Here is a 24,314-nt window from a genome sequence, read left to right as displayed (position 1 = left end):
TTCAACTTCAGGTTCTATTTATCATTGTTGATTGGATGGCAGCAGATCTAGAATCGAGTGTGAAAGGGACAGGGTTTAAAATGTTTGAATAAACACATCAAAAAATAAAACATAAAACACATTCATTTAAAAAAAACCGGTTTAAAAATATATATATTTCTTTTAGAAAAAAAAAATAAATACCACACAACATCAATTTAGAAAATAGAATGAATTTCCATTTCATGGCAACTTTAATAAAATGTCTTATTTTTGGCTACTGAATTTCAATCAAGATGAACATAATACCCAGACTTCACTTTGAAAGAGACATCCTGTCTGTTGTGGGAGTTTTGCCTTTCAGTGAACTTTACCATAGCTGTTTTGTTATAATTAGCACAGTACAGTTAAAAATCTTTTCCATGCTAATGCTTAAATCTGCAATGATAAGAATCTTTAAAAGGTTTGGCCTATTAGTGGTACTTAGTAACCCATGTTTCCACTGTCAACGAGTTAAAAAAATGAAAAACGGTTACATGACTTGCTGCCACTCCCACCTGAGCCCCTGCTCAACCAGTCTGACCAGTCTTCTCATCTGACGCACTCTGACTCACTGATGCTGTGTTGTCATTTAAGGCACGTGTTTATTATCCATGTAAGGCCCGAAGACCTGATTTTGCATGTATGCAGCAGAGTCGCAACATATTCAAACAGCATAATACACTTCAGCTGAAAGGCAAACAAATGTGATGCATTCTGTACTATTTGTTCTAATACTGTACATGAGGCTTTGGGTTCAGCATGTCTTTGGACTATCAGTCATATCGAATGTTACATTATGTTCTTTAGCATTCCTCTTCGGCTCTAACTGGACAGGCAGGATAATTTCCTTCTACGAAAACATCAAAACATGAGTTCTATAAATTGCCTCGGGGGTCATAAACCCTGTAGTACCAGTCCAGTAAATGACATACCTGGGCTGAGCTAAGAAAAAAGCACTTCCCGTTATAAACGTCACCAAAAACAAAAAAAAAACCCTATACCTGACAAGATACATCAAGATGCGCCTCAGGCTTGCACTACAAAGTCAGAATGATAACAAGCATCAGAAAATCCACCCGGTTTGATTTCAGTGCAGGGATGAGATGATTTGTGTGGTTTAATTTTCAGAATGGCTCAAGGGAGCATCTGACATTTTTGCATTCATTTTAAATTCCCTTTAAAGCCATTTTTTGCAATTTAGCATCACAAGAGACCCTTGGCAACAGCTTGGAGGAAATGACTGAAATCGATGACGCTTAACAATCCAAAAACATATTTATTTTCTATTGGGCGTTTATTATTTTAATACAAAACGTAGAAATCACATAACCTTGCTGAAAAACGTGTGTGCATGAATATTTAAGAGTGTGTGGACAAAATGTTCTCGTTGCTCTTGGCATCGGTTGATGTGTGGCATACTGCTACACAAAGGTACCGTCCAAAAGACAGATTTTGATGCCTGCGGCCACTGGCAGAAGATGTACTCCATGGAGTTTCGAGAGCACGCATGCATCGCCACACATCTCTCCGTGTTCTCCAGGGGCCACTTATTTGGATCCAAAGTAGTCGACCACCCCGCTGCCCTTCAGTCCGTCGAAGAAGAAAAAGTTCCTGTGCGGAGCATCTCTCTGAGACAGCGCCTGCCGAACACATGCAAACAAATCTTCAGACACGTCTGACGCCACAGACCTTGAATTCTGTAATTAACGGCTTTGATCGAACGCATTCTCTGTTGTGGCGACGGAGACTGATGGGCGAGGGGCAGCGAGCAACAGAGAGCCATATGTGAATTGCAGCCTGTTTCATCATGCAGGGAGATGGCGAGACAGCCTGGCTTCACTCCACTGCCATGTGGGTTCAAGGCCTGCCCAGCCACCGCCTCTGAGACCACGGCGTTCACTCCATCACCCCACACAGCCCTGATCCCCACCGCATCCTGGTCTGGGCTATGACATCACCCTCTAAGAGAGATATTGACGTTTACCATTTACTGTATTGTGTTGTGCTCTAACTGTGTTTTTATGGCCTACACTACAGCAGATCTTCTTTCTTTCTATATCCAAGGTGTAATTCTCCACTCAAGACTGACTGATTATATCACTACGCTTTAAATTATGTAATCTTTTTCGGTTTATGGAATCATATGAGAAGATTTCAGGCGCTCTCCGCTGGATTTCATCAGTGACCGGAATATTACCTCGTCATTTCTGGCATTTATACACCGTCAACAGATAAAACTTTTGGACTTAGCCCAGATTCTGATGGAGAGGGCAGCTGCCATACGCTTCTCACTGCGCCTCATCAGAAAAGTCACTTTCGCCGCTAGTGAAAATGGAGGGTTTCATGGTTGTGTGGAGAACCAGATTGAAAGGTTGTATGGAAGGGCAAAAGCAAAGCAATGAAATTTCACATTTCATGTACAACTAGGACAAAAAAGTAAAAGAAACCAAAATTACAATGAAGACTTCAGACATTTAAATGGATCAAATCAAAGATCTTACCTTGACTATCTCTTGTCCAAGAACTCCTCCGACTACAGCGCACACTGGAGCCATCTCAGAGAAACAGTAACTGTGAGGACCAAACACAAGCCAGGAGTGGTAGTTAAGTTGGAGAGAAAAGCCCAAAGTATAATTGAGCTTTTACACTTATGGTGCACTCAGGTCATGTTGGAAAGGTTCTATTTATGAGCTGAATGGACATGAATGACAAATTCGGAAAACTGAAAAAGTAGAAAACTTTCTTTTTTCAAGCCCAGAGTTTCCAAGTGAGAAAATATGGCAGACAAAAAAAGATGTAAGCAGCTGTATTGATTGATTGCAAATTTGTTAAAATGAATGAAATTATTTTTATTTCCAATAAAACGACCTAAATCACATATACAAAATATGATAGTATAGGAGAATTATAGATTTAACTAAAATATATATAACGGTTCAATTTACAGCACCTTTGTAAAAAAATAAAAAATAAAATAAAAGCAAAGCAAAGCAAAAACACACCTTGGAGTCCTAAATTTTATACTGACACGCCCAATATTTTTAACATTTTCTCCTAAATCGATGAGTTATGAGCTACTTTTAGTTTTAAGATGTTTTGTGAATACAGGCCCTGATGTGCATTCTTTATCATTTTACAGAAGTAGAGTAAAAAAAATCTTGCTGAATTTTTTGGCAAAACAGGTACATTGCCATCTTGCTCTGATCAAAATGAACTGAATGCACCTGATGTCATAATCACAACTTCCCAACAAATACAAACTTTCCAGAAAGCACAATTAGCGTTTCAAAGTATACTTCATTTGATAGTGTGTGTGTGTGTGTGTGTGTGTGTGTGTGTGTGTGTGTGTGTGTGTGTGTGTGTGTGTGTGTGTGTGAACACAGCGGGTCAAGAAATGTGCACTAGAATTAATTAAATATTTTTTTAACCCCTCTCAGAAGTGCTTGCTTGTGGGTGTTTTCACTAGTTTGTTTGTTTTTCCATCTAATCCATTTCTTTTTCGAATGTGAAACAACAGGCCAGGCTAGAGTTGCCACCTTGTGTAAAAACTAATTTGTGCAAAAAAAAAAAAAAAAAAAAAAAAAAAAAATCTGTGTGTATCTGCAACCTGAGCATACTAAGCTGATGACAAATTGTATGTTGCACAATGAACATATACCCTAGTGAATGCGTAGAAACCCAAGAATGCGTGGGCTAAAGTAAGAGAATACTGGTATTAACAATGGATTGACTAGTCGTTCAAAACTACCCAATTAGTTAGTTAGTTAGAGTTAATCTAGACATTTTCTTTCGTATTTTACACACACATTTAGGCCAGTGTGTTTGGATGGTACGTTGTGTCTCACTTTTTTGTGTTTTTTTTTTTTTATTTTTTTTACTTGTTTTGATCTGCACACTAGAATCTGTAACTATTTTGACATTTAAGAAAACATAAGTAGTTAAAAATAATCCATCTTTAAAAAACGCCTGCATTCAGTTCCGTTCTGTTGCACTCTGTCTACTTGAGAGACACCCAGTCGGGTTTGGTGAACCTGAAACCAGACTTATTATCATGTTCAACTAGTCGTTCATGCAACCCACCCACTAGCTTTTCACATCCTTGGTTGGTAAGAAAGAAACACGTCGGAGAGAATGAAGTGAACACTGAGTTTTCACATCTGTAAGTACCTGACAAAGGTGTTAGGAAGCAGCTCCGAGCTCAGGCCCATGGTCTCAAGAACATCATCACGGATTTGCAAGAGCAGCTGAGAGTCTTCAGCAAAGCTGTCTGGCTGAGGATCACGACCTTTATCTGTACGAAACTTCAGAAGCACTGTTGGAGGAAGTAAGAGAGATTTGAGTGGGGAAAGAGTGGGTTTTCCACATTTAAACAGGACGTAAGTGGAGGAGAGATGTGTTTAAAAATTTGCGTAGCATGTGAGAAGACATCAAGCCCCTTTAGGCTATTTTCCAAAGTATCACTTCCCCTTTTTGACTGCCCACCAACTACAACACAATGAACCCCAGCCCACTGCTTTTCCACCTGGCAGCGTAGCACATACACTTACATCAAAGAAACACACACCCACTCATTCATGTTATCTCACTCTATCTGGCACAATTTCAACTTTCATAGCTGAATTTCTTGACAGAATTTTCACCAGATTGTGAAAACAACATCCGAGGGTTTGGAAAAAAAAAATCATAGATGTAATAGTCGCACCACTGGGGCGATAAAACCTCAAATAAATCAGTGAGTTAAGACAAAGGAAACGGCTCTTCCTCAAAAGCTGTTTGAACTGATGCGTGGTATTTTTGAGAACAGCAATATATTTAAAGTCTTGCTTCAGTGCACATATAGGAAGTGTTATTTTTTCCATAAATGTAATACTAGATGTTGAGGGAGGGGTGGAGGTGCAGTCAGAGTCTGTTATAATGACAGAGAGGTGCGGAGTAGGCATGTTCTGTTTTTGAGAGCCACTGCACATGACTGGCCATGGACAGCCTGTGATGGAAAATGAGCCAGTCTCAGTGAGGACACCAGGTGAGCACTAGTATAAAAAAAGAGAAATGTTGACTTTAATTACACAGATCAACAGGTCCTCCCCCGATAACAATGTATGACAGACTGTAGGAGGAAACCACAATGTCTTCAGCTGCCTAAACAAACTGTAATAAAACTAACCACTTAAGCCTCTCTTTACACCTGGTATAGTATATATAATATTGTTTCTATTTTTGTTGATTATTTGTGTTAACTGAAGGGATGTTTGTGCTTGACATAAACTGTCAGTAAGCTTTAGATACTAAAATGTTTTTAATACTTTTATTGAGAAATGACACATTAAAATAATAATAAATGAGAGTAAGGGCATTTATAGTTTACAAATTATTTCTATTTTAATCAAAGGATCCTGAAAAAACTAATAGTAATAAGAAATGTTTCTTGAGCAGCGAATCCGAATATTAGAATGACTGAGTAATGGCTACTGAAAATCCAGTTTTTCCATCACAGGAATATTTTAACATACATTAATAAAAAAGTATTGTTACATTACAATAATATTTTACAAATTGACTGTATTTCTGATCCTATAAATGCAGCTTTGTTGAGCAAGAGAAACATCTAGAAGATTTTTCAGTACTGTACAATTTAGGAAGGAAATAGCAAAACTGAACTTTTTCATGAGTTACTGGATTAATTAAATGCAAAAAATATTCTGAGGATGTACCTTGCAGAAGGAAGTAGTCTGCAGGAGTGCGCTTCAGACTGCTTTTGGCCTTCTCGTTAGTCCAGTCAACCTCCAGGGCTTCTTTGAGAGAGCTGAAACTGATGGTCTATATAAAGAGCGATGGAGGTCATATTAACTTAACTTTAAAGTGTCATATAGATTTGACTAAAAGTTGAAAAATATAGTCAACAGACACCAAATCCGGCAACCTACCCACCTTTTTCACCATTGTAGTCTCATTGGGGTCAACCTTTGGCTTCTTTGCCTCAGGACCATCATTGGCCTCATTTGACCCTTTCACCACTTTGGGCTTTTCTCTGGCAAGTTTAAATGAGACCGTCAGTTTTTTCCACATGAAAATCAAACACAACCACCTTTTCATCCACATTTCCTGACTTACTCTACATAGTGATGCTCCTGGCCAAGATCGGAGAACATGTATCCATGATAACCATACACATCTCCACAGAAGACCTTGATGTTCCTGGAGGCACAGAGCTGGTCCACTCGCACCATGAGGTCTTTGGAGCACCTGGTCAGACAAACCTGAACAAAACAATATGCATTAATATGTGCTTGTTTTCAAACCAGTGAACGTGATCTTATGAGTACAACCAGAAACTTGGAAGAACAAAGGTTTGGCAATGACAGACAACTGACCAAAACACTGGCAGTCTTATCCAAGGTCCCAAACCTCTCACACCCAATTTTGGGTTTGAGATAAGTATGGGGTGGCGTATTAATACCCGTTTGACATACTGATGGCATGTGCCATGATGCGTTAACTGGGTGGATCTTCATGAACAGATAGTTCATCACTTTCTCTGCTGACTTGAGTTTGTTTACCATTGATTTTGGTTGTTTACTGTCTTCATCAGAACACCATCTGTAACCTCATAACTTAAAGTACACCTGAACTGAACTGATTAGCTAAGCAATCCTTTTTTAAAGGATGTTCAAAGGTTATGCAATCCGTACCAGAATATCAATAACACCTCTCAGAAATACAGTTGCAGTGAAGCAGTGCCCTGAGAAGTAACATATTTACTATTGTTCAAGTTCATCTGGGACCAGGGTGCATGGAGAAACATTATGAAACATGTGCCGAGACATTGTCTTCTGACACGTTCTTCCTGTCAGCATTACGTGCCTCCAGGCAGCCAGACAACTCAAGAGAACACATCTTTATCAAGCAGTGACCCCTAGAGGATGCAAAGAAGAAACAAATCATGCCACAAAGGAATATTAATTAGAGCAACCAGGAGCTACCATATGCCTCCGCTAAAAAGCTGCCACTTGGCATTACATGACGTCTGTGCTGGCAAATATTTAATTCAATTTAAGCTCTTGGCTTTAGTCCTTTACTATCTTCAGTCCTTCAAAATGTACATCCCAGTCAGGCTACTGTGAACAGCCCTCCACCGGCTCCCTACATGAAGGCTTTCTGCTTGACCTTGTCCTGAAGCTCAGTGTTGGTTTTCTTTTGGTAGAATGGACTGCCAAAACAGCTGACTCTACAGAAATATTCAAGTTAAGCCTTGGAACACAAAAAGAGAATTTCTGAAGGAAAGCCACTATCTAAATTCTTTATTAGTTAATATGTAAAATTACAAAAAGCACTTTAAAAATATCATAAAAGTGGTCAATATGACTATATTCCAGGTCTTCTGAATAAAAATGATAGTTTGATAGTGTGAGGACTGAAATGTAAGTTTTATAGCACGCTTGATTTATTTTTAAAGGCTTGAGAGCTCTTGTGACCATCAAGTGTGATTATGGAAAATAATGATATGTACATTATTCAACTTTTCTTTCTTTAAAATAAAATCATAGAGGTTTGGAAAGACATAAGACCAACTAAATTATGCTATATTCTTCTTCTTTTTTCATCAGGATTTAAACTATCATCTGACACTAATGTATCAAAGCCCATTTCTGCAACATACGTAAAAAATATCATGCTTGGTAAATTATAATAATGAGATTATTTTTTTGGTGACAGAAATGGGCTAACAAAAATATAAACTTATTTAAGCTTATTTTTGATTCACAAAAAAAAATTATATATTTTGCCTCAACACCTGCACAAGCAATTCCCTGTACTTGTTGCACAAAACATCCTAGTACTTGTTGAAATGATCCTTTCATGCATGTACTGTTCATCCAGACAATGAATTAATTCAGTGTTTTGTTGGCTTCCTCCTGACTACACCTGCATCGTTTATTAAGAAATAACACCACACATACACAAGAGAAGACAAAGACATTCACTCACAATATTTCCTGAGCACTTCTCAAAGAAATATCAAGAGAAACAGATAACAGAGAATAGATGATGTTAGACCCCCCTCCTCTTTCTGTGTCCCACCATCTCTTCCCCTTCTCCTGAACTCTCACAAGCACTCCCAGAGAAGGAGAGAGGGTTAAGACAGCTCCCAGACAGCGAAAAGATGAAAGACTGCATGTCTGCGCTTTGAACACGGTATGTATACTGACTTCATCTTCCACAGCCAACAACAGAGTGCTGATTTAAAGAAAATATGGCCTGAAATATATCATATGCTTGGAAAAGAGAAAACCTTTGGAACAGACCAAACAGATAAAAGTTTGTGTCTAGATCTGACGCTGGCTGTTCATAGATGGGTTCACACTGAGGTTGAGGGAAAACGAGGCAAAAAAGAAGTTATAACCCCATTAAAAGAAAATGATCAATTGTGTATAGAGACATCTAGTGGACATAAAAGACAAAAAACTTAAAATCAAACTGACAGTTCCTGTCCATCAAACTTTCCACAGACGTATTTAATTTCAAATGGGATTTCTGTACAATAAGATTTGCATTGGTTTTGTAATATGCGCTATTAAGTGGCACAACAAATCTATTGTATTTACAGTACTCACACGTCTCTAAAATATCCTTGTGTCCTTTTTTAGTTGATGGACAATCAGACAGTAGCACACAACAAAAGATCGCCCGTTGGTCTTGTGTATGATTGTGTCAAAGCTACAGATTAGCCCATAAAACTGCTCGTTCCAGGACTCACCGCATCGAACTGGAAGAAAAAGTCATCCGGCTTGCTCTCCACTGCATCGGTGTCTGCCTTCACTTCCACCATTGGGTTGAGTAACTGAGCTCTCTCCAGAGAGGCCTGGGCCTGGTTCTGACCATCTGCATCCACAGGGATCAGGAACTGAGCACGTCTAGACTCCTCTGTCACCTGAAGCCAAATAACACTTAGTTGTGTACCTGTTAAGGTGTTGTTATGAGTGGAAAATTTAAAGGAATAATTCACCCAAAAATCTATTCAATCTCATGTCATTCCAAACCTGTAAGGTCTTCAGTGGAACACATTAAATGTCTAGAATCTGACAGCCTCAGTCACCATTCAATTTCATTGCTTTTCAATCCAATTAAAATGCATGCCGACTCGACTGTCGTTCTACCTTACACCTCTTTTGATGTTCCACAGAAAATAAAAAGTCAGGGTTGGAAGAACGTGAAGGACATTAACAAATGATGAAAGATTGAGGTGAACTCCTTCTTTAAGTCGGTCTATATATGCCACCTGCTCATGGTCCAGGAGAGTCAGTCCTTTGACCCCAGCCAAAATAAGGTTCTTTGCTACTTCTGCACCAAGACCCCGGAGACCAACAAGAAGTACCCGTGATCCCCTAAGTCTGAAAATGTAAAACACATATGCATGTCATTAATTATGTTACATTATATTGCTTATTATTTATGCCACCTAGTCTAAAAATCTCTTCGTGGAGTGACTCTTATACAACATTTTTATTTCAGAAAAAAACATGCATGTGAAAGATACTCAGATAACGTATTTGAAGGTTTATGCATCATCCTTAAACAATAGGCCAAATATTTCTTAAATTAATAAGAGTACAGTTGTTCTTTGTGTACGAAACTGTTATCAACAAACCTCTTTTGAGCATCGAGACCCCAGAGGCGAATCTGTCGATCATATTGTGCAGCCTCCTCCTCGCTGATAATATTGTCTTCTTTTTCGATGGTATCAATCATTTCTAAATATTTCAGTTTTTAATTATATCCTGTAACGAATTGCCTGTTTGGGTTTGACTATTCTACGCTGTGCCCATTCAATGGGAAAGAAATGCCGCTTTGTGATACTCAGTCAGGCGCGCGATGATGACGTATGAGTGGTAGAAAAGCGCCAGATTCAGAGCGCAACAATAAACACCTCTTCTTCTTCTTCTTCTTGCTTTTTAACGGCGGATCGCCAATAAACACCTCCAGCTTCTCTAAACCTTTAAAATCCATCTTCTCGTAGTCTATATGATATTTTTGAATTCTTATAATGTGTATTTGTATAACTGAATGATTGTGTACTGTGTATATCTCACCCTTGTTTCTAATAACGAACTACATTATTTATAACTAACTAAAACTATTAGAAAAGAGTATGGTTTCCAACGTTATAAGGTAATTATGACTTAGCTCATGTACCATAATTAGAAATGCTGTCCTTTGCCATTCTGTTATAATCTAATTACATATAAACTGAATATAAGAATTAAAAATTCAAATAATAAAGTGTCTTTATTTTTAAACATTGTCAACGAACCTAAAAGTATATCAGTATAATAAGATCATACTATCTTGATTTTCATTTAATTTAGCAGTGTAATCTGCAAAATAGCCTGTTGATAGTCTTAACCATACAGGGAGGTAAAATATGACACAAATATGTTTATTGAAATGTACACCACTGTTTACATAATTAAATTACTGATTACTTGGTGCATGCTCACAAAATACAATATTAAATAGCCTATACAAAACTATTTCAGGAAGAGTTGAATGTCACAGCGTAAATAACTAAATAATTGCTAAAGCAGAATTGCAGTGTTGCTGCTGTTTACGTCCATTTAAACCAGTGGTTCTTAGCCAGGGCATGAGCAAACTTCCAAAGGGGTCCCAGAATGACTTAAAATTGGTTAAATGATTATTTCTTTATAATGTACATGAATAATATTAATATTTTAAAACAATATAATGATACTTAAATGATAAAAACGCAATTGGGATATTATTTGTAATCTCAATATTAATTGTGGATAATTAATACAATTTATTATACAGTGGCATTCGATTTAAAAAAAAAAAAAAAAAGGTTGTTCTTCGTGACCCGATCGGTCATTTCCGTGACAAGCGACGTCACGCCGCATAAGCCCCGCCCCTTCTCCTCGGAGAAGAAGCGTCGCCATTTTAAGTGAATGAGTTTCATTTCACATCGCAACTGTAGGACGGAGAACCTCAGGAACGTTTTCAACCTGTTTCTCTTTTAAACTGTTAGTGGGGAATTGACTACTATGAACTGAATCTCTTCCTAAAGCCAATCAACAAATAGCTCAAAGTCAAGTAACGCATAAGACAGTTGATTTTTTGCACTGAATGTAGTACGTTAGAGGAAATGGCTGTGGAAAGCATGACTGTCCATCCAAACTCCCCAACAGCCAACCACGAACACAACAGTCTTCTCACTGACGAAAGGTCGAGTAATACCATCATATTTCTATCCAACTATTGATTTGTCCTTTGCTTTTTTCCAAAAACAAAAAGCACGGGCATTTGCTTTTTTTTTTCTTTCAAAGGGATTAAAGTCGCCTTTTCTGGGAACGTACAGAGGTAACGAAACGCCATCTTGAAACGTTACACAGCGCAATCTGGAAGGTCACAGAAAACATTCAGAATATGATCAGATTTCAATTTTCAGTCACTTTTCGAAGCTTTTTAAACGATCGAAGACCACTAACGTTACGCCAAAACATTGCTACAGTAACTCAATGTTTTCGTCACAGATACAGAACAGACGGACAACAGAAAAACACGGTTTCGGTTATTAACACAAAATTACAATTCGACTCAATACCAAAAGCGCACTATGTGTTATGTGGCGGATAAATATTAAAATACATCCCCGGTAACGTATTAATATCTTTAACCATCGCGAGGCCTGGACAGCGCTAAAGCTAGCTGTGCTAACAGTTAGCAGGCGACTCACAATTGAAATACAACAATAACACGGCTAACGGAAGCTAATGAAACGCGACGGACTAGCATGCTTTTAAACGTGTCCGCTTGATTAATCACCACTTTATTTAATTTAATTTGTCTTCGAGTATTGTACGATTCCGGTTATCTTTACGGAATAGCATTATTAACACTAGGCGATATTAATTTGTAACTGTTTAGCACTTAGCATGTACGGTAAGTCCAGAGTAACGAGCTGCGCACTTAAGATTTATTGAGGACGTCACTAAAATATCTTAAATATAGATGCTTATTTATTTAGGGCTTTGTGGTTTTATTTTAAAGTTATTGTACACTCTCTTACCACTATATTTCCAAATATTATGTTTTTGGAGTTTACTGTTTTAAAATATTTATATTTTTCGTAAAGCTGTAAAGAAATTATCATTAATTTTATTAACAGTACGGTATTTTGATGATACGAACTAATAATGGAAATGATTTGTTCCCATAGTTTAAAGCTGTTTTGGCTTATTAAAAGCTGCTCCTCAAGTCCTCCACATCAATTCATTTTTTGACGGTAGAAAAAAAAACTATTATGGCTTATTGATAACAATTTGTTACACGTTCCACAACAGGTTTCCTGTTTTTTCAGATTCTAGTTTTGTTGTGAGCTAGTTAGCTTTGTGTGCACATACATCCCTCATGAATCAGTTCTTTCTCCAATGTCTCAAAAGCATTCAAGGTCTTACCAAATCATGAAGCAAAACACTAAGGTGCTTAACCATACCACCATTGTCTGCAAATGCCAAAAAATGCAACCTCTCACCTCCCTTGAAAGTTATTTAACGTCATATTGAAAGTCACTGAAAGGCATAACTAAGTTATTAGTATTTCACAGTAAGTATTTTCAGTTCATTACCAGAAATTTAAAGGCCAACATTTTGTCTTTGCATGAAATGTGCCTTATTTGGGTTTTTTTAAACAAAAGGTAGTTGACAATCTCTCTATCTGCCAACACTTTATGTCTAAGCAATCTTTTCTTGTTAGCAGTTGTCAGTTTTCCCAAGGTGCATTATTTATATTAGCAAATAATTCAAGAGTGGCCTTTATGAAGATTATGCATGCAAGTGAAGTTGTAGTTGTTAAAAACCTTTAGGTATCTTAACCCTCTCTTAGATAACCGCTAAAGCTTGTAGATTTTTATTTACAATTCTTGTGGTAAAGTCTTTTTGGCAAATAGAGAGGAAGGGATTTGTAGTTAATGCAGTTATAATTCATGAATTGGTTCCTTCTGTAGTACGTTTAGGACTTAACTACCTGTTCGGAGAAGGAGATGACATGAGTTTAGCTTCAATAAATGAAAGATCAGATACACACAGTCAGTTGAAACAGAAGTTTGTGTATTTATTGTAATTGTAAAAAGCTTTGGAAGAATCTTGAAAAATATCCACATAAGTTGAAGATTTAAATTGAAGTAAAATGAGTTTTGTCTTCCAGTAAAGTTCATAGAAATGGGTGGATTAAAACCCTCGTGCAGATTTCAGACTGTTTGTAACGTGTCTTGGTGTATTAAATTGTCATCACTTGAAGATTGCTTTTTTTTGTGCTAGTTAAAGAAATTGGGATACATAAGAATCACGCAGATTTACCTTCTGTGGTAATAATTTGTCTTGTATTGTTTGAGTTATTTCTCACCCACAGCTTTGCGTTGCAGTTCATCTGGTAGCACATGTGCTCTTGTCAGAAGTTGCATTGCACGGACCTGTTGTTTTTATAGGCCAAAGTTGAGGGGTTAGGTGATAATGTTTTGGCAGTGCTTCTTTGTCTTATGTGGCAACTCCTTATCACTGGATAGGAGTTTTAAAGGGCTGTCCTGCCTGAATATAATGTTTATCCTGTATAAACTTATATACGTGTTAGATCTCCTATAAACAGAGTGGCTTTGAGTTGTTCTCAGTAGGGCACAAATGAGCAGTGAACATTTGACACCCTTAGTATGATGACTGAAGCAACTAAATTAAAGTATTGCATCGGTAGATTGGCAGCCCAGTTTATAAAGAGATCTCTCTGCCCTTCATCTCTACCCTCACTGTCTATAGTTTGAAGATCAGTTAAGACATATCAATTTTGCTTAGTTATCTACAAAATAATGTCAAGTGTATTGTTAATAGCCCAACCAGCGGAAATCATCTTGTCAGAATTAAGAATGAAGGCCCACTTAAAAAGCAATTAATAGATTTAATGTTCTGTTCCGCACAGTTTATGACAACAGTATCCTTTTTGAAATTAGCCAGTTATCAGAAACTAGAAGTAAATAAGAGCTCTTCAGTGGCAGGGAGTAAAAAAAAAAAAAAAGTAATTTCCTGTGTAATCCTGTGAGTTGTGACATTCTTTTTGTATTTTGTCAAACAGGCAAGAAGATGGGGAACTGGAAGAAGGTGAGCTGGAGGATGACGGCGGAGAGGCAGAGATGCCCAGTGCTGAGGGAGCTGATCCCCAGGATAAACCTCGCCGAAGCAAGGAGCACCATGCCAGTGAATCAGATGATGAAAAGTCTCATCGGCGGAGGAGAAAGAGAAAGAGGGAGAGAGAGCGGGAAAAAGAAAAAAGGAGGGCCAAGAAAAAGCGTAAATCTAAGCACAAGGTAAGTGTTATTTTTTTTATTTTTTTTATTTTTTAATAAAAGTCTCTTATGCTCACCAGGGCTGCTTGTATTTGATCAAAATACAGTAAAAACAGTTAATATTTTGAAACATTACTACAATAACACTTTCTATTTTAATATATTTAAAAATGTAATTTATTCCCGTGATGGCAAAGATGAATTTAAGCAACCATTTTTACATTTTTCAGTGTCACATGATCCTTTAGAAATCATTCTAATATGATAATTTGCTGCTCAAGAAGCATTTCTTGTTATTATTAATGTCAGAAACAGTTGCTGATTAATGTTCATGTGGAAACTGTGATTCATTTTTTCATCGGGATTTTTTGATTAATAGAATGTTCAAAAGAGGAGCGTCTATTTAAAATGAACACTATAAATGTCAATTTAATGTGTCCTAGCTGAATAAAAGTATTAAATTTCTTTTGAAAAATTCCTGCTGACCACAAATCTTTGAATGATTGGGTATATCATCTTCTCAAATATATTTGTGTGTAATGCAGCGTCACGCATCCTCCAGCGATGACCACTCAGACTACAGTGACGACTCAGATTACAGTCCCAGTGAAAAGAGAAAATACAGGGAATACAGCCCTCAGTATCCTCCCACTGTGAGTAAAACATTATTTTTGTTCAGGACTTGATTTATTTAAAGTAACACTCATAACACAACAACTTCCTTTACTGGCCAGCCAATCAGGGGCACATTTCCCAAAAGTATCTTTAGCTAACTATGGTCGTAAATTCTAGTGGTCGGCCAATATTGTTTTTTTTGACAGCCGATACCGATATCTTGGAAAGCAGGGGGCTGATAGCCGATATAAAGCCGATATATATTTATATTTTTATTTTTTATGTGTGAAATAAACATACTTATACTTTATATGACAAAGTATTTTCACAAATAAATAAAAATATAAGTAAAAAGGAAAAAACGCTGTAACCAACAGGGCACTCAGTATTCTAGGATGTTTGTGTGCATTGGGAATTACGTTTTTTAAATAAAGCAGAGGTAACACTCATTTTACATACAGCACACAGAGAAAATGACATGAATATGGCAGTGGGCAAATACATAGAGCAGAGCATAATTTGAAATCACGAGTTTAAAGTTTAAAGCATTCAATTAACACGGACCGACAGTCACATCATGCTGGATAAAAATGCACACTTCACAAGATGCCACAGCTGGATTCGACTAAATTTGCAAGGTTTGTGAAATTAAATGTTCATTAGTCATTCACAGATTTGTTTAAATTATATAAATGCGTATTTGCTTAATGCTGACTTCAAACGAGAAAGTATTATAATGTTTGCCTTTCTATTACTAATAACATAAAAGCAATCGTTATAATACTTTTTGTATACATTAATTCTTTTGTTTAACAGTTCTATATGATTATTAGACAGACTTCTATCAGTATTAGACAGAAATGTTAATGACGATGGCGAACAAGAGGGAGAGTGTGAGCACTATGTGCTCAAGTGCTGCCTTTCTCATCATTGTCAAAATAAAAGTCCCACCTTGAATGCATCGGCCAAGCAGAAAAACTTAGCGGCCGATGCCGATATTTGATAAATGCTAAATATCGGCCGATATATCGACCACTAGTAAGTTCCATTGAACTCTATTGGTACCGACGGAACTTGCGATCATAGTTGCTTCTGGGAAACACACCCCAGATAAGTTTTAATCCCAGTCTGTATTTTGCTATTTTTAGTCTCAAGGAGGTTACCCTCCTGCCCCCCCCGGTCATGGAGGTCCCATGCCAAAGAAAGGTGGCTATATGAAGATGGACAAGCAGGGTTATGGTGGTTATGATGACTATGAGGAGGAAACATATGAAGGCGAAGAGGATGAGGACATGGGTGATGATGACTATGATGATTTCACCAAGGAACTGAACCAGTACCGCAAGGCCAAAGAGGTTGGAGGTGGTCCACGTGGCAGAGGTGAATGTTAATTTCATGGTCTTGGTTGAATGTTTTGATGCATATTAACAAAAGTGGTATACTTCATTTCTAATAATCATTAGGTAGGCAAGATGTTTGGAGTTTGTCCTTTAGTTACAATGTCAAAAGTATGACAAGCATCACATGTTCAGTGTCTGCATACTTCATTCTTTGAGTGTGTGAATTCACACCAGTGTGTCAGCATTTGTGTGATTACATCTGGTGACCCTTATTACTGTCACACAGGTGGCAAAAACCGCATGAAGAACCACAGAGGTCGAGGCAGAGGAGCAATGAGGGGGCGTAGTGGGAGAGGAGGAGGCAGAGGGAGAGGACGGGGCAAAATGGGAGGAGAGAATGATGATGGTGATGGCATGTACGATGAGATAGAGGTGGGTCATAATTCGCAAGTTATTAATTTCAAGTTATTATCCGGGACTTTTTTGATTTCTGAGTCTAGAAAAGGAAATTACCAAAAACCTAAGGGTTTTTTTTTTTTTGATAGTATGGAGATGATGACTTTGACAACATGGGAGACGATGACTATGATGAATACTCGAAAGAGCTAAATCAGTACAGGAAATCAAAGGACAGAGGGCGGGGTGAGTTCTGCTTGAATAATAGATCAGCATTGAAGGTAATGTATTACTTGTTTGAGTGTTTGTAATTTCTAATCTTATTTTTGTTTTCTTCAGGTGGGAAAGGTGGGCGAGGTCGTGGGAGAGGCAGAGGAGGTCGAGGAATGAACCGGGGTAGAGGGAGAAATCGAGGGAGGGGCCGTGGAGGAGACCAAGGTCCAGATGAAGATAACATTGGAGATATGGACATGGGGGTAAGACAGTTCTACAGACTGTCCTCTTGGTTCATAATTTATCAGCAAAACATAAATAAGCAACTGAGTTATTTGTTCTGGGACTGCTTTAGGATGGATCTGGAGGCCCGAGGAGGAATGATCAGGAGAAACACGGGCCGGACAAGAAGGGGAAAGCCATCTGTAAATACTATATTGAGGGCCGCTGTACATGGGTAAGCTAACTTTGGCGGATGTAAAATTGATTGTAACACAATCTAGATGTCATTGTCTTTAAAAACATTAAAATAAATTATTGTATGTTTAAATCAGTCATGTCTGACTAATATGATCATGCAAAATCACATATGACTGCGGACAACATGAGTTATTTCTGTGTTAAATGCTGTCATTGTATCATCAGGGTGACCACTGTAACTTCAGTCATGACATTGAGCTGCCAAAGAAGAAAGAACTCTGCAAGTTCTACATCACTGGCTTCTGTGCACGAGCAGAAAACTGTCCTTACATGCATGATATCCTTTGGTCATTGTGCTTGCTTGTATTCTAATTAGAACTTATCATCTATATAAGAACAGTTTAATCATACAGTCATGCACTCTGATGTTGAAATAACTCCTTGACTCCACTGCACGTGATTTCCCTTGCAAGCTGTTCCATACCACAGGGAACTGTGTGAATGGTGAGGAGTGTATGTTCTCCCATGAGGCCCTAACAGAAGATACTCAAGAGCTGCTGGATAAGGTGACCTTCATCGATATTTTAAATTCAGATGTAGTTCTCTAGTTGTTTCTGTGCACTTAGAGTAACCTTTCTCCTATTTTTTCATTGAAGATGCTGGCAGAGGATGCAGAAGCTGGTGCAGAAGATGAGAAAGAGGTTGAGGAACTTAAAAAGCAAGGCATTAACCCTCTTCCAAAACCACCCCCTGGTGTTGGTCTTCTCCCAACTCCACCAAGACCTACTCCAGGAGATTCCTCTGCACCAACAGACTTTGGAATACCTGGTGCCCCACATGGTAATATCCCTCCAAGTGGTCCAACAGCTCCAGGCCCTGGTGCTGGCCCTGTTCCTGGTCCTGGAGTTGGGCCATGCCCAGGCCCTCCTCCTCCCTGCCCAGATGGAAGCACCTTCCAAGGGCCACCAAACCCCAATGGCGGTCCTCCGCCACCTATGGGTCCGCCACCTATGGGTCCGCCACCTGCTTGTGGAGGAAATGCTGGAAAGAAGATTCCATCCTTATTTGAGATTGTGGTCAAGCCCACAGGACAGCTTGCACAAAAACTGGGTGTCAGGTTAGCTATCTGTTTCTTTCTGTCAAGTCATCTTGGTTTACTTACTAGCTGAATTCAGAATATACTGACACAGATGTACTCTTTACAGGGGACCAGGTCCTGGCAATGCTGCTGCAGGACCTCAGGGACCTCCTGCAGGTCCCCCAGGTGCACCTCCGCCTCGCTTTCCTGGGGCCCCACCACCAGGACACATGGGTCCTGGCGGTCCTCATGATATGCCTCCAATGGGCCCATCTAACATGAATCAAGGCCCTCCATCAATGTGCACAGGACTGCCAATGATGCAGAACTTTGGCCAGGGAGATGGACCACCAAACCCGGGCATGATGCCTCCAGGTGGTGGAACATCTGGTAGCAACTTTTATGATAACTTCTACCAGCAACAGCAAGCCATGTCGATAGATGGAGGTGGAAGAGATGGTGAGTTCATTTTTTATTTTAACTTCAGCTCTTTATTAAATTCCAAATTAACTTTTATCAGTACATGCATTGCCTGAGTCTCGGACTCATGTCCTTGTTGTTGCTCGCACAATGTTGTAACAGTTGAGGTGATGTGAGCTGCTTTATTGTCCTACTCTGTTCTACTTCTGAAACAAGAGATTAGTATTCAGCCCCATTCTTCGTCTCCCGGTACAGGTGACAACTTTCAAGTTGTGGGTGGTGGAAACTTCAATGATCAGTCACCTGGGAACCAGAACTCTGGAAGCATAGAGGGTGCAGCTATTGTGGGCCCATCTAATCAGTCTGGTATAACAGTGCCAGATTTCCTGCCCCCAACACAGCGTGTGCTGTTTATGAGACTCCAGCAGAAACAACAGGAGGATGAGGAGAGAGCCAGGAGGCTGGCTGAAGGAGGAGGAACTGAGAGGGAGAATGAAGGTACTAATGAAAAACATTGGGAACACGAGCAGAACAAATTTTTGTGTAAATTGTTCGTACAGCCATTCCGACGTAAACTTTTGAATTCATGAAAATGTTTGTATTTTTGAAATGTTAATGATACAAAAGAAATGTACACCTGATCCCTACCGCGTGTAAATGGTGCGTAAAACGCTCTGTGTTCTTTTTAGCAAACTGATGACACTGAATTTGGATGCAAGAATTTTGATTCATAAAAATTAGATGCTAGTGGGCTAATACGTTGCTGCCATTAATATTCCATACCATAGCACTTAAAGCGTCTACGCTGGAAAAACGCTGTGCCACCAAATCGTTCTAAAGGGCCACCAGCTGGACGTTTTAAGAAGCGCGCCTGACATTTTTTGCAGCTGGCTAAAAACACTTTGGTGTTCACACATTATTGAATAATTATTGATAGGCATATGACCTAGTCTTTTTTGCATTTATGCAATATACTGGAGCCAATCCTGAGAAAGTTGTCTAGATTATTCCACTGCGTTCCTGCAATTTGCGTAGCTTTAATTCATAGGCGGGGATTATGCTAATTGTGAATGAGCGTGCACGAGCTCCCTATTCACAAATGATTGTAATTCATTAACATACACGTTTAACTATCAGATCAGACTTTTACGAAGAGTTTGTGAATCCAGAGGAGAGTTTTCGGGAAGGTCTGTTTTATGCTTAAATTACTCAGAATTTACTCATATATTTATGCAAGTTTCATGAATGAGGCCCATTGCCTTTGCTTGCAGCATTTAATACAATATCTTATGACATATATTTTACATTTACATTTATGCGTTCAGCAGACGCTTTTATCCAAAGTGACTTACAGTGCATTCATGCTAATCTTTTTTTATATATATATATATATATATATATATATATATATATACATATATTAATTTTTTTTTTTTTTTTTTTTTATACCAGTGTGTGTTATCTGGGAATCGAACCCATGACCTTTTGCACTGCTAACGCAATGCTCTACCACTGAGCCACAGGAACACCATTTTCTGCAGATTCAACACACATAGTTTCTTACAAGAATGTTCACTTTTTACCAAAGTACTTTTCAAGGAAGCTGGCTTTTTTAGATTTACGTATTTGTCATACAAATAGCTGAGGTTTTCAAAGCGCTAACTTCAAATGTATATGTTGCCAAGGCTATTTCTGGGAAGGAAACATTTGAAGGGCTCTGCTCAAAGCTTGACCCTGCCCAGGACCTCATAATACTGTAAACATCCTCTGGCCTGGGGTTGTGCAATCTTGCCACAAAAAAATCTTGTCCCTCCACTAGATGGTGCTTTCTTGCATTGAGTAAAACTTACAGAGGCTGATGTTTTTAGATTAGACTGCCAGTTAAACGAAACTCCCATTGATCTCTGAATCTCTGCACTTCCATTTACTTACAGGAGATTCAGCAAACTGGTATTCCAGTGAAGAGGAGGATGGTGGTGGCAGTGTCACTTCCATTCTTAAAACCTTGCGGCAACAAACACAGACCCAAGGCCCTGCCAAGCCAGATGGAGCTCCCAGTGACCCTCGTCTACAAAAGTCTCAGCCTGCACAGGCACCCAGCCGACCAGCAGACCCCCGGCTAGCACGAGACCCACGACTATCCCGCAACACAGACTCCTCTCAGGCACCCGAAGCTAGTGCTTCATCCTCTCTATCTCCTACCCCTTCAGACCCCCGTCTTGCCCGGCATGTAGCCGCCCATACTTCTAAACCCGAGCCCCCACTTGTGTACAAACCCCCGCCACTGACCGCTCCAGCCAGTAATGAAGAAGAGGAAGGTGAGAGGATGCTGAGGGACAAGCCCGTGCCCATCCCCCTTGATCCTTTAATGGGCATGGCTTTGCGTGATCCCCGCACCCAACTACAGCAGTTCAGCCACATTAAAAAGGATGTAGTACTGAACAAGCCTTCATTTTCTAAGGCAGTGCTGTGGAGTCCTGAAGACCTAATCCCTATTCCCATTCCTAAACAAGACTTGCTCCCACTGCCCCCTGGCATCCCTCCAGTTACCGCCATGGATCCTCGTTTGTCGCGTACACAGCCCCAGCACCAATCTGTTTCTCTCCCTCCTACTGCTCCTCCTGCTGAGCAGTCAAATCAGTCCTCCTCTTCCCTACCAGACTTTGAACTTCTCTCCCGCATCCTCAAAACTGTCAATGCCTCTTCATCCAGTCCTTCTCAAGGCTCTTCTACAGGAATCTCTTCACCTCCGTCCGTCTCTGCCGAGAAGCCCGCTGACCCTCGCATGGCACGAAAAGCCCCTGCCGACCCCCGACTCCAGCCACAAAAATCTGCCCTAAAGTCCACTTTGGAGGCATCTGCTCCTCAAGGATCTCCCCCAGCTGCCTCCTTATCTCCACCTTCCTCCAGCCCCACCATCGCACCCTACGACCCTCGGCTGCTATCAGCAGGAGGGTCAGTTCGAGGTGTGGGAGCTGGTGGTGTAGGTAGCAGCGGCGGCAGCAGCAGCAGTAGCGTGCTGAGCGGCATCAGTCTGTATGACCCTCGGACTCAGGGCTCAGACAAAGCTGAGGGTTCAGGGACCTCTAGAAACATTAGTCCTCCCCCTGAGCCCAAGTCAAGCGAAAGCACAGCAGCTTCATCTAAACCCAAGTCTAAAGAGCCCCTGTTTGTGCGCAAGTCTGCACTGGACCAGCCGGAACCAGAGAAAAGCTCGACGGAGCAGACTACGGATCGCTACAACAGCTACAACCGCCCTCGACCCAAACCTTCACCTTCGCCCAATGCAGGGACTGCTGCAGGGGCCCCTGCCACAGGCGGTACATCCACAACTGGTCAGGGCCCTGCTGGTTCTGCAGAGCAGCCTGCAGGAGTTCACAACCTTCCTGTTTCCACACTGTTCACCATGGTAAAGCAGGTCAACAAACCAAGCGGCACTGGCAGCCCTTTTGGCGGCAACAGCCCCGCACAGCCTGACGTGTCTGAACAGGACAATGCCTCTCTAAAAGACGTTTTCAAAGGCTTTGACCCCACAGCGTCACCGTTTTGCCAGTGAACTCTTCTAAGCCACTTTAGGACTTTTAGGTGTGCGACTTCACAGATACCCAATTTATAAAGATATTCACTCTTGCCAGGTTACACACCACAGTATTCACATATAGATTTCTATTGGATGGTTGGGATTGGGAGGGATTATATCTGTACTAGTGAGAGAAAGATTAAAAGTAAATGTCTATTTTAAAACCAAATGAAAAACGTTTAAATAAAATGTTCATTTTAAGGACCTCTATGCGTGTGTACATCAAGAACACTTAATTACATTAATTTTGGCATTACTAAAGACAAACACTTTCATAAGTCTATACTAAACAGGTATAATGGATTATGACCCATTACCCTCACCAAATCATCCTGCTCGAGTTTGCCGGCTGACTTTTTTGTTCCACCTGGCTTCAGGGAGACTTTATTTACTGCCACTCCCTTTGCCTCCAGCGGTGGAGCTGAACTAGTTCATGTTGTTTCCTGGCACTTTTCATTTGGTTCCCACCAGTGATTTAGATCTTTTTAAGAAGTTTTAGCTCCTTTTCCTCTCTGCTTAGACTAGTTAGCTCATTTTTCATGTCTGTATGGATGCCCCTTATATTCCTGTTGCTTCAAATTCATGTATAGTCTGTTGATGCCACTCCACAGATGAGACCTACCATTGTATGTGTTTGTGTTACATGTGAAATCATTTTAATTTATTTTTTTATACTTAAGCAGTCTGCTCTTTTTTTCTTCTTCTTTGTAATGTGGCTGTCAGATTGAACAATTTTATGAATGTGTATATATATATATATATATATAAATATAAATATATATACATGTGTATAGAACATATTCTTCCCATCTGGTTTGTAAATTAACTTGAATTGTGCAACAGCTAATGTTGATGGAATATATATTATGTCATTCTTTTGTTTTCTCACAGCTCTGTCACGCTTTCCCTGAAATAGGTGGTATGTCTCAGTGACTACTCTGAAGTATTTTGGGGGGTTTTTTTGTTTGTTTTTGGGTTGCCTCTCTGCAAAATGACGGCTTTGTAAATTGAAAAGTGTCCATATTTGACAAAAGGTAACATTTTGGAACCATTCATTGTAGGTGAAGTATTTAATAAAGGCAATACCAGATTCAAACCTCAAACAGTGAGTGAATCAGTGGTGTTGGTTGTATCATGATTGTTTCGTCCATCTGTATGAGTCATTTCCTCTAGATTCCAGGTCTACGACATTCCTTACTTTTTACTGTAAGGTTTTACAAAGGTATGGCAAGAAGAATGATTGTGTCATTGGTGTTTCAAACTTTAATGGCGTTTCTTTTGAAGATGTTTTTTCTGAAGAACAAAAAAAACAAATTTGGCAACCAAACAGTTTTGGTGACCTTTGACCTTCATTGAATGGAGAAAAAAAAATTCTTAGAATATTTTATTTGCATTTTATACAGAATAAAGTCATACATGTTTTAGAAGGGCATAAGGAAAATACTGAAAGATTTTTAATTTTTGGGGTGAAGTATTCATTGAAGTGCAATGTAGGTTACCTTTTTGCCGCTACACTCAGCCCCAATGTCAACTGAAGAGAAATCTCAGTTAAGTTCATATTGTGTCCATTTATCACAGGGCTCAACAGTGTCATTTGCTGTTAGGCTGAACCTCCCTAAAATGAGAAGCCACAGAAAAAGATCCTATTTGACTTTGTGTTACATTAAGTCTGTTGTAAACACATTTCTATACAGGGTACCACCACACCCTGCTGTTTTTATAACTGTAGTGGCCACTCAATTCTGCTTTTTTTTTTTTTTTTTTTTTTTTTGCCCGTTTTATATTTAAACTGCTATAATCTGATTCAATATACAGCAAGATTATCCAAAAAGCACCAAGTTCATTATGGATGACTCCACTCCAGTATTTACAAATTGTATATAAATA

The 24,314-nt window shown here is 39.3% G+C and overlaps 2 protein-coding genes across 2 annotated transcripts; one reads left to right on the top strand and one right to left on the bottom strand.

Moving 5' to 3' along the window:
* Positions 1-1,277: 1,277 nt before the first annotated feature.
* On the bottom strand, positions 1,278-10,164 carry LOC109087847 (SUMO-activating enzyme subunit 1). Its single transcript, XM_042739520.1, has 9 exons — positions 9,668-10,164; positions 9,299-9,410; positions 8,777-8,950; positions 6,133-6,278; positions 5,950-6,049; positions 5,733-5,838; positions 4,189-4,333; positions 2,523-2,592; positions 1,278-1,661 (listed from the first exon to the last, which is right to left on the bottom strand). The coding sequence occupies exons 1-9, from the start codon at positions 9,766-9,768 to the stop codon at positions 1,569-1,571; spliced, it is 1,047 nt and encodes a 348-aa protein (XP_042595454.1). The 5' UTR covers positions 9,769-10,164; the 3' UTR covers positions 1,278-1,568.
* Positions 10,165-10,934: 770 nt separating this feature from the next.
* Positions 10,935-23,565, top strand: zc3h4 (zinc finger CCCH-type containing 4). The gene is made up of 14 exons (XM_042739519.1): positions 10,935-11,259; positions 14,155-14,386; positions 14,911-15,018; positions 16,129-16,360; positions 16,607-16,752; positions 16,866-16,962; positions 17,056-17,192; positions 17,285-17,386; positions 17,575-17,686; positions 17,806-17,915; positions 18,006-18,466; positions 18,555-18,886; positions 19,103-19,345; positions 20,782-23,565. Exons 1-14 carry the CDS (start codon positions 11,180-11,182, stop codon positions 22,401-22,403), a joined length of 4,014 nt encoding a protein of 1,337 aa, XP_042595453.1. The 5' UTR covers positions 10,935-11,179; the 3' UTR covers positions 22,404-23,565.
* Positions 23,566-24,314: the final 749 nt, after the last annotated feature.

Source organism: Cyprinus carpio, chromosome B15 (genome assembly GCF_018340385.1).
Source record: "Cyprinus carpio isolate SPL01 chromosome B15, ASM1834038v1, whole genome shotgun sequence".
Taxonomy (NCBI): Eukaryota; Metazoa; Chordata; class Actinopteri; order Cypriniformes; family Cyprinidae; genus Cyprinus; species Cyprinus carpio.
Note: the sequence above shows the minus strand (reverse complement) of the source record. Positions and strands in the feature narration are given on the sequence as shown.